This window comes from Mycteria americana, chromosome 19 (genome assembly GCF_035582795.1).
Source record: "Mycteria americana isolate JAX WOST 10 ecotype Jacksonville Zoo and Gardens chromosome 19, USCA_MyAme_1.0, whole genome shotgun sequence".
NCBI lineage: Eukaryota > Metazoa > Chordata > Aves > Ciconiiformes > Ciconiidae > Mycteria > Mycteria americana.
Window position 1 is genome coordinate 8,059,655 of NC_134383.1, and position 13,612 is coordinate 8,073,266.

General features: G+C 57.4%; 1 protein-coding gene across 1 annotated transcript in view; it reads left to right on the plus strand.

The window, feature by feature from the left end:
- KIRREL3 (kirre like nephrin family adhesion molecule 3) overlaps positions 1-13,536 on the plus strand; it is a 343,511-nt gene extending 329,975 nt beyond the window's left edge. The window contains exons 14-16 of the mRNA XM_075521225.1: positions 3,890-3,999; positions 11,592-11,678; positions 12,251-13,536. Coding sequence (XP_075377340.1) covers positions 3,890-3,999; positions 11,592-11,678; positions 12,251-12,694 — 641 coding nt within the window. The 3' untranslated portion in view covers positions 12,695-13,536. The remainder of the gene's footprint in view (positions 1-3,889; positions 4,000-11,591; positions 11,679-12,250) is intronic.
- The last annotated feature ends 76 nt before the right edge of the window (positions 13,537-13,612 follow it).

A 13,612-nucleotide genomic window follows, 5' to 3' on the forward strand; every position in this document is an offset into this window, starting at 1 on the left:
GCATGTGGAAAAGCACGCCAGGGTAAATGCTAATCCCCGTTAGCGGCACAGGCAGCTCCGGAGGCGTGCAGGGGTGTCCTGGGGGCAGAGGGATTGCAAAGGAACCCGCTCTTAATCCCTCCCTTGGAGAAATCCTGATGTCCAAGAGGGAGAAGCATCCTCACCATGCCACGCCGGTGCTTTAAAAACCCTCCTCGGTTTGTGCTCTCTGTTCCGCTTCTGGTTTAATTCCATTTTTCTCGACTTAAAATGCATATTTCCTAGTGGGAAATTACAGCCAGCTGAGGGGTTTTACGTGGGACATGTGGGTTTTGAAGCCTCGCGCGGTGGGAATACAAGTTAAAGCGACATTAGAGACGCAGGTAGAGGAGAAGGAGGGGTAAACAGCGTGGCATCGTGTTGCTTCATTAAAAAGACACCGGGAAATTAAAAGAGGATAGTTGGCTAAATGAAAAGGCATCAAACCAGGAGGGAGAAGAGCGTGATTGTCTGGAGCATCTCAGGCCACGGGGGAGAAGAGGAGATACTCGACAGTGCTCCCGCCTCGGGAGATGCGTGGCATGGATGCCGGGATGCCAAGCTCTCTGTGTGTGTGCCAGAAAACCCAGTTGTTTTTCTTTTCTTTTTATTTTTCCCCCTCTTGATCGTTTGCAAAGCAATCAAAGACACCAGGCTCCTCTTGGATTTGGATATGAACGCATAGCCTCCCGCGGCAGAAATGTGTTTAATTTTAAGAGCGATAATGATGCCTCTCCCTGTTTCATCCCGGTTTTTTGAACTCTTGCAGGCTCCGTTGGCAAGTATGAACAAATTAAATGGGGGGAAGTCATTAATCTTGCTTTTGGGGGAGGATTGCTGATAGACAGGACCCAAGACCAGGCCAATTCACTGTTGCGGAGGTCATGCAGCAAGGATGGACGATTCGAGCGCATGACGAAAGCAGGGGCCAAGCCATGGTACCGTGTCAACGGCTGGATGTAATCGGCCGTGCTTTCTCCCCGCCGCATTGTTCGGAGCCGGGGAGAGCATGCGGTTCATTATCTTCCTCTTACTTGGTGTAACCAGATGGTGCGGGGTTCTTTACAGGACATACGATTTAACGTGTCATGCCATGACAACAGCTCAGAGACGTGGTGCAAGTGCCAGGTTTTAGAGTCCCTCACAAGCTGGAAGCGTGCAGAGGATGGGCAGGTCTTTGGGGGGAAAAAGCAGGGCTTGTCCTTCCAGGAGGGGACAACCCCATCCCACCCGAATGCCTTGTGCGATTCATCCCCTGGATTCCCAATGGTAAACCAGGAAAAAGAGGCATTTTCCTCGCCAGGACTGGGAGGATACGTATTGGCAAGAGGGTGGTGGCATGGCAGTGTTTGAAGTCCCTTTCCTCCGCTGTGTTTCCAGCGCTGTCCCACTTAGAAAGGACTTTTTGGTCTCCTGTATGCAACGAGCTGCTGGGTCTGGGCATCTTCCAGACGGCATCTGTTGTTCTTCAGCTCCTCCTGCAGCGTAAGTCCCCGGTGGCCGTGCCCTGGGGAGAGGTCTACAGCATCCCCGGACCAGAGCACGGGTCCCTGCGCTTCCCACAGGGCTTCTTTGCTGCTTCGCTTGGGGATCAGAGCAAGCGAGCAGAAAGAGATCATCCAGGAGATCAGCAAAGATCCCTGCCCTGATCTCCCTTCCCTCCCCAAAGTGAAATAGGAGGAGGAACAGCTCAACATTTTCCGGAGAGCCGGACCCAACCGGGGACGCTAGCTCGGTAACAGATGCTTTGCCGGGTGCTCGCCAGGGCTGCTGCTCGAGAGGAACGGGATGCCATGGGGCTAAGGAAGCAAATCCTGGGTGCAGGTGGGGTTCCCCGGCCTGAGATTCATGCAGGGAGCAGGGGGTGCTGGTGGCAGTGGAGCCATTTGGTCCCCCGTCACGTGGCTCCAAAAGCCACTTGGAGCTGCCAAAACAGGGTCCCTCCCTGGTTTTTGGGGGAGCTGGGAGCATCAGCAGCTAAACCAGCCCCCGAGTGACATTCATGGTGCAAAACCCTGCTGGGGAGGACCTGGCTGTCCCAGGGCGAAGGGCTTTTATCCCAGTTTTGCAGGTGCTAATGCAAACTGGATGCTGTGACCGCTATCGCCAGCAGCAGGTGAGCGGTAGGAAGGTAGAAACACCAGGCTGAGAAGGTGAGGAAAGGACTTTCATCGCGGTTAGTGGTGTGAAATCAGCAGAGGTATTACAGAGATCAGCTCAGGAGTGATGGAGCCAGCAGAGCACTTTGATATCAGGAGAGGGACTCATCTCCTACCAGGATGACTGCAGATTCCTCTCCCAGGACACATACCGGCGCGTTGTTGCGTCATTTAAAACAACAGCCTGCAAACAAAACCCGTCGGCGGGCTGCGGGGACGGCTCCACGCAGCTCCCTGCGGAGGGGACAAGGTGACCCAGCAGTAACTCTGGAGAAGGCATCTCCTGATGGCTACAACCGGCCGCCGACCGCAACTAGTGGCACTGGGGGAGGCAATTCCTGGCCTTGCTTTGGGGAAATGCAGCAAAGAAATGCACCGGGTGCAGACACACCGAGCCTGGAGGCTCTGGAAAAGAAAAAAAAAAAAAAAGGACTTTACTGCACATCTGTTGTTGTATCTTCAGTGACTTAATGGCTCAGAGTTATTTAAGGGGGAACACTCCTGGGAGAGGATGTGCAAGACAGTAATTAGCTTCTCCTTGTGATTAAAGACGGAGGTTCCGGCACCAGGAACGTGGTCCCAGCAAGAAAAAAAAAAAAAAGGAAAGAGAAGTAGTAAATAGTAGCTTCCCAGCAAAACCCTTTGCCTTGCACCCTGAGACTTGGAGACGTCTGTGGGTGGCAGCAAGGCTGCAGATATCGAGGGCACGGGACGCCGAGATGGATTCATTCAAGGCTGGAGCTTCCAGCCGCTCTCGGTTGCGTGATTCCGTTGGGTTTACAGATAAAATCACCGTCTCTTCCTGCGTGGTCCAGCCTTTGCTGGGCTGAGCCGGCGCAGTCCTGGCTTGGCAGGGCACTGCTGGCTCCTTCGGCTGGAGGTAGATCTGATGAGCCCAGCGGTTCAAGGCGGTTTTGGGTCCGGGAGGGTTGGCGCAGCCATCCTAGGAGGTGAGAGCCAGATCGTAGGCTGAAGCCCGGCTTCAAAGCTGGGAGCTGTTTAGATCTCGCTGTTCAGATTTGCATCCGTCTCTGCTTTTCATCTCGGATTCACCTGGCCACTTCTGCTCCTGCTGCTCGCTGTCTTTGGTTTAATTTTGCTAAAATGACTTGTTCAAAGCACGCCTGACACCTTCAGGGAAGGCAGAGAGTCTCTCCAGAAACGTTTCTCTCTGCCGTGCGTGAAAACAGGCTGCTTGGAGCAAGCAGCCAGGGATGATTTTGTCGTTCCCAAAGCCTCTGTTACGTCTTTGTTCGTTGCTTGGCCTTTTCTAGCTGCATCTGCACCCCAAACCTGGAGAACCTGGCTTTTCTCAGGGGCTTCCCAGCACCAGGGAGAGCTGGTACATCCCTCAGGAGCGGCACTGCCTGCGCTCCCCGAGCGTACGCCGCAGATCAGCAGTCTGGACAAGCAGCCCCCCGTCTGTTTGAGCAGCCCTGCTGCAGCCCAGCCCCCGTTCATAGCACCATGAGCACGGCCGAGACCAACCAAGCTCCCGAAGGAGTTAAACTGGAGCTCCCTGGAGCTGAAGGTTTCACGAGCCCGTACCTTAGGGCAATGCAAACATTGCTCCCCCAGTTCTTAGATGCGCTTGCTGAGGCAGGGTTCATTTTCCCCGGTGCCGCTGGATGCCCTCGGCAATCAGTCGGGTCCCCGAGGACGCTCCACGATTGCCTTCGACTGACCCCTTCTCCATCTCGCTCTTTGCCCAGATCTCAAAGGTGTGGTTTCTGCCAAGAACGATATCCGCGTGGAGATTGTGCACAAGGAGCCGGCCTCGGGCAGGGAGACTGAGGAGCACCCAACCATCAAGCAGCTGATGGTAAGGATTTACTTCTTCTCCCCGTAAGCAATTACTCTGGCTAAGCGTTTGACGGTAATGAGCCCGGGCACATGTAGTTCAGTGCCGTAATCCCCACTCAAGGCAAAGATGCTCTTCCAAAAATCTTGCTCTTGAGATACACATTCTCCTGCCATAAAAGCTCCTCGAGTGAAACTTTGCTAATGAGGAGGGAGAGCTGGGAGAGGTTTATTGCAGTAGCCCAGCTGCCCGCAGGGCTAATTGCAAAGCAAATTTGCCACCTCGTGTGGGGAAAGAGCTGCAAACTGCAAGTAGACACGCAATAGGTGAGCACAATATAATAATAAGCTAATTAGCCAGCGAGAACTGCGCTCTCCTGGACGCAATTTAGAGAGTTCTATGTGCAAAAATAATGTATGTGCACACAGTGGGGTGCAGATTGCCAACGCCGGGGGTGCGGGGCCAGCCTGGACCCGGGTCTGTAATAACCTGGGAGGTGTCAGCTTCCGGGGGCCGCTGCCATTGCCCGAGGGGACCAAACGACACAGGCAGGGCAAGATGCTGATGACTGAGATCCCAGGAAACTGAGTTTCAGCCCGGCCGATGGACCCAAGGATGGACCGGCCCATCCTTGCCCCCTCGCTGGTGTCGCCGCGGCTCGCCGTGTCTCAGCCCCAATTTGCCTGTGCCTTTGCTTGCTGGTGTCGTGTCGTAGGTGACAAATAGAAGCTGAACAAATGGCAAAGAAAGGCAAGCGGCTGTAAAAGGTGAGAGAAAAGAGCAGATAGGAAAGGGAGAAGGGATTGAAGAGGCTGGAGGCTGCTTTCTAGGCTGCTGGGTGGTTTTTTCCTGCTCTAACCCTCCGTTTTTTGGGCAGCACGTGTAAGCATCGGTATGCCCTGCCTACAGAAGCTGTTCGATGAATTACCGGTGGAAAGGCAAGGCTGAGCATCATAGGGTGGGCAGAATCGATGTCTGCCGGTGCACATATACAGCAAGGGAGCCCCGAAATGAGAAGGCGGGAGGAGGTGGAGCTCTGGCATGTTATCCCAGCACCGCTGAGCTTTCTGTGCAAGACCCTTCGTTCCCAGCAGGGCTTTGCCCCGAGGAGTCTGCAAATCCACGGCGGGATTTGCAAGGCTTCGCTCGGTGGAAGGACAGAGGAGGCTGGGTCTCGGGTTTGGAGCCATCTGCTGAGATGAAGGGGAATGAGGAGCTTCCTCTCCGTAGGACCCTGTACCACCATCCGTAGAGCCAGTGACCAACAGCACCAAGCCCAGATCTGGCTTCCGAAGGAGGGGCTGAGACCAGCCCAAATGCTGCTCGAGACCTTAACCGCCAAGCCGGAAGCACGCACGAAGCCTCAGCAGAGGAGACAGACGAGGACCATTTCCCACTGACGAGTAAATGAGGAAGGAGGTGGTGGTGGGAGGCTAGGCCCGGGATCTTGCGAGACAGCGTGGGGACTCGCCTAGGTGATTTGCCAGAGCCAGAAGGGGATTTCACATCAACGTGTACCCTCGATGAGGCTGGTACCGGAGCAGTGCAGAGCTGTGCTGTGCACATTTCAGTAAGGATGCTGGCAGGATGGAAATGGCGCAGAAAAAAATGACAACATTTATTTGATAGCCAGGAAAACAATGCCTTATGGAGGGAGGTTTACAGAGCTCATGGGTTTTAGCTTATCAGCAAGACTTCTGAGAGGTGGTTTGGTTACAGCACGGGATAAAGGGAGTATTTAAGAGCGAACAGGCTAGGCAAAGTCAAGCGCTTTTGGATACAACATGACAGAGTGTAACGGCCTGGCTGCTGGACCAGGAGAAGGTGATTCTCCCCCTCTCCTGGCCAAATCCAGGCGCTTTTCCTGAAGATCGGTTGGAAATAACATTGCTGGATCAGCGCTGTTCAAGAGGTTGGAAGAGATGGTCCATAGACTCTGACCCCGATGTTGGGTGGATTTGGCAGCGGTTGGGACATCTTACCTGGTGGGGAGAAGACATCAAAGCCCTCTCCCCTGCCTGGACCGGAGCCTCCCCATCCTCGTCTGCCCTCGGCCCGAGCATTCCCAGCACATAATTCCCCATTTCCGCTCTCCTCGGAGCCCCCGGGGACCCCGCTCTCCCTCATCCCCCTCCTCGCTGTTTCCAACAGCCGGTGTGAGCATCCTCCTCTGCCCATTAGACACCCAGGCTTCGGATGCTGAGCAGATTCCTAATAAGAGGCTCCAAGTTTGTCAATGAAATGGTGGATCGAGTTAAAAAATCTCATCCTTGCTAATGAGCGGTGATGAGACCTCTCCAGCAGGAGCAGGGGGGCAATGCACAGCTCCCCTTGCTCGCTCCCTACCCTCACCCCAAGGCTTTCCTGCTCTGCCTCCTCCCCTTACCAGCATTATTTCCCTCGCTACTTCTTCATTTGCCTTCCCTAAGCTTCTTGTGATATTTCCAGCCCGGGCTCAACCTCGACGGTGTCCTTTGAAATGCTCTCCTTACCCTCAACAATGTTCATAACACCTTGCAGTTTAATATCAACTGCGAATTTCATTAACAGGCCGGGTGCTCGGGCGGCGAGATCATTAATGCGGATGTTAATGAAAAGCAGACCACGCTTGCAAACAGCTCCCCTCTGCTCAACGCCTTGCTGCTTCGCATCAGCCTTTTCGTTCTCCATCCCGGACCCGTGGCCAAGCCCCTGAGGTCCAGCACGGCCCGACCTGCTCCTGCCAAGCTTCGGGAGCGGAGATCCACCCTCTGCACCACGGATGGTGCCTTTGCTCCTTGGTTTCCCGTGGTGTCTATGCTTTGTCGGAGCGTTTCTGGCTGCAGAGTGCCGGCATGACTCTTCTTTTCCCCCCAAATGCTATTGCATTTGTTATTCTCCAGCCATCTGTGACCTCCGCAGCTCTCCGTGCTTTTCACAAATAATTATTCATGCATCTATAAATTCATTAACACCTTAGGATACACATCATGCTGTCTGATTTGCATATGTTCACATTGTCTCGGCGCCGTCTGCCCCCCTCCGTTAGCTGTTCTGCCAGGCGCTGCCTACAGGCGGGGGAAAGGCTGCCAGCCCGCAGGGGCCGCAAAGCAAACGGCAGCCAGGGGCTGGAGGCAAAAGAGCCCATTAAAGGGTCTGATCCCGGAAAAAATAAATCACAACAGCAGCTTTCTCTCTCCTGCCAGGGTGCATTGCGTCGGCACACCAATTCGGCTGAGCCTCGGCTGTGGTTAGGGGGTTGAAGAGCACCGTCAGCTCCGACGTGGCATAACCTCCTCTGTTAGCTGGGTGATGGGGTTTTATTCCTGGCCGATTGGAGGCCGTGCCTCAGTTTCCTCATCTGTGAAATGGGGCTGACGATCCTAAAGGAGCCGTCCCCACTGCCAGGAGCAATCGTGATAGAGATGATCCCAAGGTGACCGGCAGGCAAGAGCATCCCAAGTCACAGGGGGTCCAGTGTGGCCAGGTAGCCCCAGGCATCGCCTTTGGTTCATATTTGGGGTGGAACAGTCAAAATAATTCATCCACTAGACAGGTCGATGATCTTTTCCTTGCTCACCTTTCTTTCCTGTCCCCATCTTGAAACCCGTCCCTCTGCTCCGAGGGATGTTCCCAGTTTTTTCACAGCCCACAGATCGACACCGGGCACATTTTCCACTCAGGAGCTCAGCTCAGATCCCCACGGAAGAGGAAAAATCAAAAAAGCAGAGGTGAAATTCAGGGCGAGGCTCATTTCTACCTGCAGCCCGCCTGTCAGAGCATCATTTTCTGTGCCTGTCTCCCTGAGAAATGCTCCAAGTCCCCAGCAGCCCGTGCTCTGCAGCCCTGGGAAGCACCAGCAACCCCCAAGCTGGCAGATACAGGCTTATCTCCGCTAACCCCCGGGATATTCGCCCTTCGCAAGGTCTGGATCAGAGCTGGGTTCTACCTCCACGGCATCCGACCTGGCCCGGGAAGCTCAGGGCACGTCCTTCCCACGCAGCCGACACCTTCCAGCGGCACCAGCATCCGCGGCGGAGGGTGCTGGCAGGGTACCAGCTTGGGCACAGCACCAGGCCGGTGAGCCCGTGCTTCCAGCCAGGGAGAAGAAGACCCGCCATATAAAAAAAAAATCACCGTGAAAGTGTTGGTGAGCTTTGCAGCTCACGGCTTGGCCTTCACGGGGTCACGGCGGAGCTGGGCCACCACGAGGTTTGGCCATCTACCGTGGGCATCGCCCAGGCCTGAGCTGTCTCAAGGCAGGTAACACCTTCAGGGGTAATGGGTGCTGGGGTGCGTCAAGCCAGGCGCCGTACGAGCACGGAGAAGCCGGCATCTGCCACAGCGAGCTCCCAGTAAAGGCAGAAGGATGCGGGAAGGATGGCAGGAGGCACCGCAGGCTGACTGGCTTCACCCCACCACCGCCTTTGCCCATCCGCAAAGCAATATTTTGGGGCGAGGTGGGACGAGGTGATGCGGCTTCACCCAAGGGCGTTGGGACGGACGGCACAGGCGCTCGGTGGGCGCTCACGTCGCCGGGCGGTAGAGGCAGGAGCCGGCATTTGAAGGTGATAAACCCTTGGCCGGCTGGGAAATCCCAGCGGGGTTTTTTTATTTGTGTGCTTGTTTCCTCACCGGCAGCCGGTTCCCGCTGGGAGCAGAGGAAGCCGCCGTCTCAGGAATCTATTAAACAACATCCCTCGCCCCTGGTAGGGTTTGACCCACACGAGTTTCTAAGTGCGGCTGAGTAGCATCCAATTACCCGACAAGCGGGAAACGTTATAATTAAACACGGTGCGAGGGAGGGGGGAGGCACCTCGCCCCCAGCCAGCCGCTTGCCCTCGAGCCTGCCAGGTCTGGACGGATGCTCAGGGATCCGGCTGGGGACTCCGGAGGGAGCAGCTTTTTAAAAAACATACTGTCTCCGCTAATGAAAGCAAAGAATTTAATATCCGGTCTGTCGGATTCCACGTCCCAGCTGAAAGCGGCTTCATTTGGCGGCAGAGGATGAGGAGGCACGGCGCTGGAGCTGGCCACTATTTTCATAACTTAAACGCCGTTTCCCTGCCTTGAGTGACCTTGAGACGTCACTTTGCTTCGCAGGGATGCGCTCCCTTGCCGGTAGGAGCCAGCACAGCAGAGCTGATGGGATGCTTCGTAACGGGGGGGGGGGGTCACTCTTTTGCAGCAGGGGAAACTGAGGCGAGAAGCGGTGGCGATTATGGATGCAGTTCGTCGCATCCCTTAGCCACGTTGGTCCAGGAGGGACCGGCGAGGTTTGAGCATGGGAAACGGGGACGGCTTTACGCCGCAACCGGGATGCCTGGCCGCAACGGGCACCGGTCTTGGGATGGCAAAGGCTGCCGGCACCCGGCGCTGCCAAGCAGGATTAAGTCCTGGCACGATGTTCCCGGGATCGAGCCGTGCCCTTGGAATCGGCGGCGCTGGCAGGAGGGGGAGCGGTGGGCACGCGGCTCTAACGGGCGGCTTTATGGCCAGCCATCTGCACGGCAGCAATGCGGCCGAAGGACCAAAGCATATTGGCGGTGCGGCCCAGCTGGAGAAGACCACGGCTCCGGAAAAAAGTCTGTGCGTGATGCTGGAGCGCGTGCTGGCATCCCTGAGCACGTTGCTGGCTTTGAAAGAGACCTTCCTGGTCTCTTTTTTATGGAGTTCCCTCTTCCCTCCTCTCCCCTGCTGCCTCTGCATTCGTAATTCCCGTTAATAGCGGTAACGGAGTTAAGTTTTGTTAACTTTCGTTAGCTCCCTCGTGTTTACCCAGCGATGCAAAGAGAGGAAGGCAAGCTAACGCGCGTCCCGGTCCCGCCGCCCGCTAATTAACGGCGCGAGATGGCGTCGGGGCTAAGCCGCCGCGCGGCCTTTAATAAAGGTCGCGTTAATGACCGGCTGTAACGCAGGCGTCGGGAACGAAAAGACGCGATGGCACTTTACGGACCCCGCTCTTCGCTTGCGTGGGGGCTCGGTGCCCTCTGACGGCACATGGGCTCACTGCAGCCCCAAATCCAAGGCAGGGTCCCCCCGGGCTCGAGGAGCATCCCGGGGCCTGGACCACTCCAATCATCGTTGCAAGAAGCGCCATAAAAATGGCTTCAAACACCCCATCAAACCCAACTTAGTAATTCTAGGGTGGTTTTGCCACCGACGGGACTGTCCCCTTGCTTCTCGCCCTCTCCATCTCCGGATCCGGCCCTGATCGCCTGGGTCACCCACGGCGAAAACCAGCCGAGTCGAAGGAGGAGAACCGGTTCCTCCTTTTCTTTCCGAGCCCGGGACCTGTGAAACCCTTTCGATGGGTTTCGTGCGGCTGCGTGCAGCCCCGTCCCGTGCCTTTGCAGCGATGCTGTCGGGGATTTAGGGTGTCGCTGGCGCTGGCAATGCAGCCGGCAGAGCAAAACCCTCCGCACACTGTTTTAGCTGCACTGAATTTAATCCTTGGTGACGCTTGTATTTACCCGGGTAAATCAATGGCTGTTACAGGCTTTTTTTTTTTTTTTTTCCCTAGGAAAACTCAGGTACTTTAATTTATTGCATTTAATAGCTATATCAAAGGCTTTCAGGAGATGAACAGAAAGTGCTGCAGGGTGAATTTCCACAACCACTTACCATTTTAAAAAGGAGAAGAGAAGTTGGGCAATAAAAGGGAATTTTCGGGCTGATTCGGGCCTGTGATCAGGGTGACTGCGATCCCAGCGCCGGGGCAGAGAAACCGGGCTGGAGGCACGCGATCAATAGGGGAGAAGATAAAAAAGGCAGCCGAGAAATTGGTTGATAATTATTCTGCACATCCCCACCTTGCTGAAGGAAGGGTAATTAAAGCCGTGGTCTAATTAATGTGTACCTTGCCCCCCCCCGATCGCGGTCAGCCTTCAAAGGAAAACTAATGAGGCAGAAAGAGATGGGTGAAGGCAGCGCGTCGGGGCGGCGGCAGCCGTCTCTGGGGGTCTGAGAAGGCGCAGCGGGAGCAAAAATTGACTCAAATCAAATCAAAAGGAGCTTCTCCAGCCCGTCCATCCCCTCCTGACCTGCTGGGCCGGCACAAGTCCCAGCCGGGGTGGGTAAAGCCTCCAGGACTCAAATCTTTTGAGAAGAGACAGCGTCAAGGGGGGGGGGGGAGGAAAAAGGAAGAAAAAAAAAAAATTAAGGCTTTAATTACAGCGTCACGGCAATGCCAGCTGGGATTTTAAGATGTTAGGGGCCACACTCAGCTTAGGAGGAAAGGATGAAAAGAAAGAGGGGAAAAACAAAAAAAGGAGGTTTTGGGGCTTTGTTTTGGGCAGGTGGGGTGCAGCCCCAAGACTCGCTGCAGTAGATCGAAATAATTCACTTTCCCCATCAGCCCGGCCTTTTTAAGTCCTAAACAGAGGGGAAAAAAACTTATAACCCAGGGAATCGCGTGGCTTTGGGGCGGCCAGCCGGCGCCGCTGCCTGCCGACACTGCCTTGCTGGAGAGTCCCTGGGCAAGTCCTTTAATCTGGGTTGCGGCTGACGACTTCGCTATGCTGTGGGGCTGATGGCAGGCGTGGGGCTCACCCCACGCGGCGTGGGGCCATGCAGCCTCGGCGGGGGACAGCGGGTGCTTGAGGGTGCTGACACCCACCTGCATCCTTTCCTAGATGGAGCGGGGGGAGTTCCAGCAGGACTCGGTGCTGAAGCAGCTCGAGGTGCTCAAGGAGGAGGAGAAGGAGTTTCAAAACCTGAAGGTGAGCCTGACCCTGGGGACGTGGCCCCCTCCGTCCCCAGCCCCGTGGGCAGATGTGGCTCAAAGCCACCCCAGGTCACTCCGGCAAGAGGGGCTGCGGCACGTGGCCGAGGCGGTTGCACCCCAGGGTGCTGAGCACCCATCTCCGTGCCCATGGAGCAGGACCAGCTCGTCCCTCGCCCAGCGTTGCCTCTGCCAGGCTTTCTAGCCTTGTGCCCTGTCCCCTGGCGTCACCAGCGGTGGCCCGTACAAGGGCTGTCCCTGCACGGGGAGGGATGCTCTGGTACCCCCAGTGCTGTTTTCTGGTCCCAGCACCCTTGGGGTATTAAAAAAAAAAAAGATGTGTGCCAGGACAGTGGGGTGCAGGGGGCACCCACGCCTCCCTCCGCCCCGATTCGGAGGGGGCCGAGCGGGCTGCGTCGGTGGCACGGGAGGACGCGCTGATGCCGCGGGCAGGAGGGTTGGTGGTCGAGGGCGTCGTCTCGCGCATCACAGGTGGCTGAGCCCGGGGGTGCCCCAAATGCACACAGGGAGGGTGGGCACCAACCTACCCCCCCCTTCCCCACCCCACAGGACCCCACCAACGGCTACTACAGCGTGAACACCTTCAAGGAGCACCACTCCACCCCCACCATCTCGCTGTCGGGCTGCCCGGCGGACCTGCGCCCCGCCAGCAAGCAACGGGTGCCCACCGGCATGTCCTTCACCAACATCTACAGCACCTTGAGCGGGCAGAGCCGCCTCTACGACTACAGCCAGCGCTTCGTGCTGGGCATGGGCAGCAGCTCCATCGAGCTGTGCGAGCGCGAGTTCCAGCGCGGCTCCATGAGCGACAGCAGCTCCTTCCTCGACACCCAGTGCGACAGCAGCATCAGCAGCAGCGGCAAGCAGGACGGCTACGTGCAGTTCGACAAGGCCAGCAAGGCCTCCGCCTCCTCCTCCCATCACTCCCAGTCTTCTTCCCAAAACTCGGACCCCAGCCGGCCCCTGCAGAGGCGGATGCAGACGCACGTTTGAGCCCCTCCGGGGACGCTCGGGACCCTCCGTGCGGGCGCCGTGGACAGTCGCGCCCACCGGGAGCGGCGGTGGGAAGAGGCCGGATCCAGCCTCCCCCCCCAGAGCGGGGCTGCGGGGCGGGGGACCGGCCGATCATCCCCCCGCCCCGGTACATGCTAAGCACAACCCCGCCGAGGACGCGCCGAGCCCCCTCCGCGGGGCTGGGGACGCCCCCGGCCCGACCACACACCCCTGCGCCTCCCCAGCCGCTCGCCTCCGCTTCCCGCTGCCCTCTCCCACCCGGCTCCTTCCCTTCCTTCTTGGTGTTCGGTGTCCATACTTATAGAGTCCGTTTCGGGGGGGTTGAGGGGGGGGTCCCGCCGCGTGGGACGGGGACCCCCCCCAGGAAGGGCCTCTCCGCGCTGTATCGTGGGAGCACAGCGCCGCGGTCAATACAAGAGGTGTTTCTCGTGGCACGCCTGGGCTGGTGGCCGCCCCGCGAGGACGCCGGCTCTTTTGGTGACGCTTTGCCCCAGCGTGGACCTGGCCTGGAGCTTCAGGGGTGCCGTGGCCTCGGGGGGGGGAAGGCTGTGAGGGGAAGGGTCCCCCACCTTGGGGACACGGGGGCAGTGGGTGCCCGGTGGCAGAGGGAAACTGAGGCACAGGGCAGCCGGGGCCCCACAACCCCCACCGTGGGAGCCAGGATGTGGGGCGTCACGCCGGGGACACGGCAGGTAAGGGCCATCTGCGGGGACACAGGGACACGGGTACAGGGACCTTGGGCACGAGCATAGGGACATGGCACGGGGACATGGGCTGTGGCATTTGGGGACAGGGGGACAGAGGTACATGGGTGCAGGGACATCAGGCCTAGGGAGGTGGTCAGGGACAGGGGCATTTGGGGACGTGGGCTGGGGCGTATGGGGACACAGGGACACA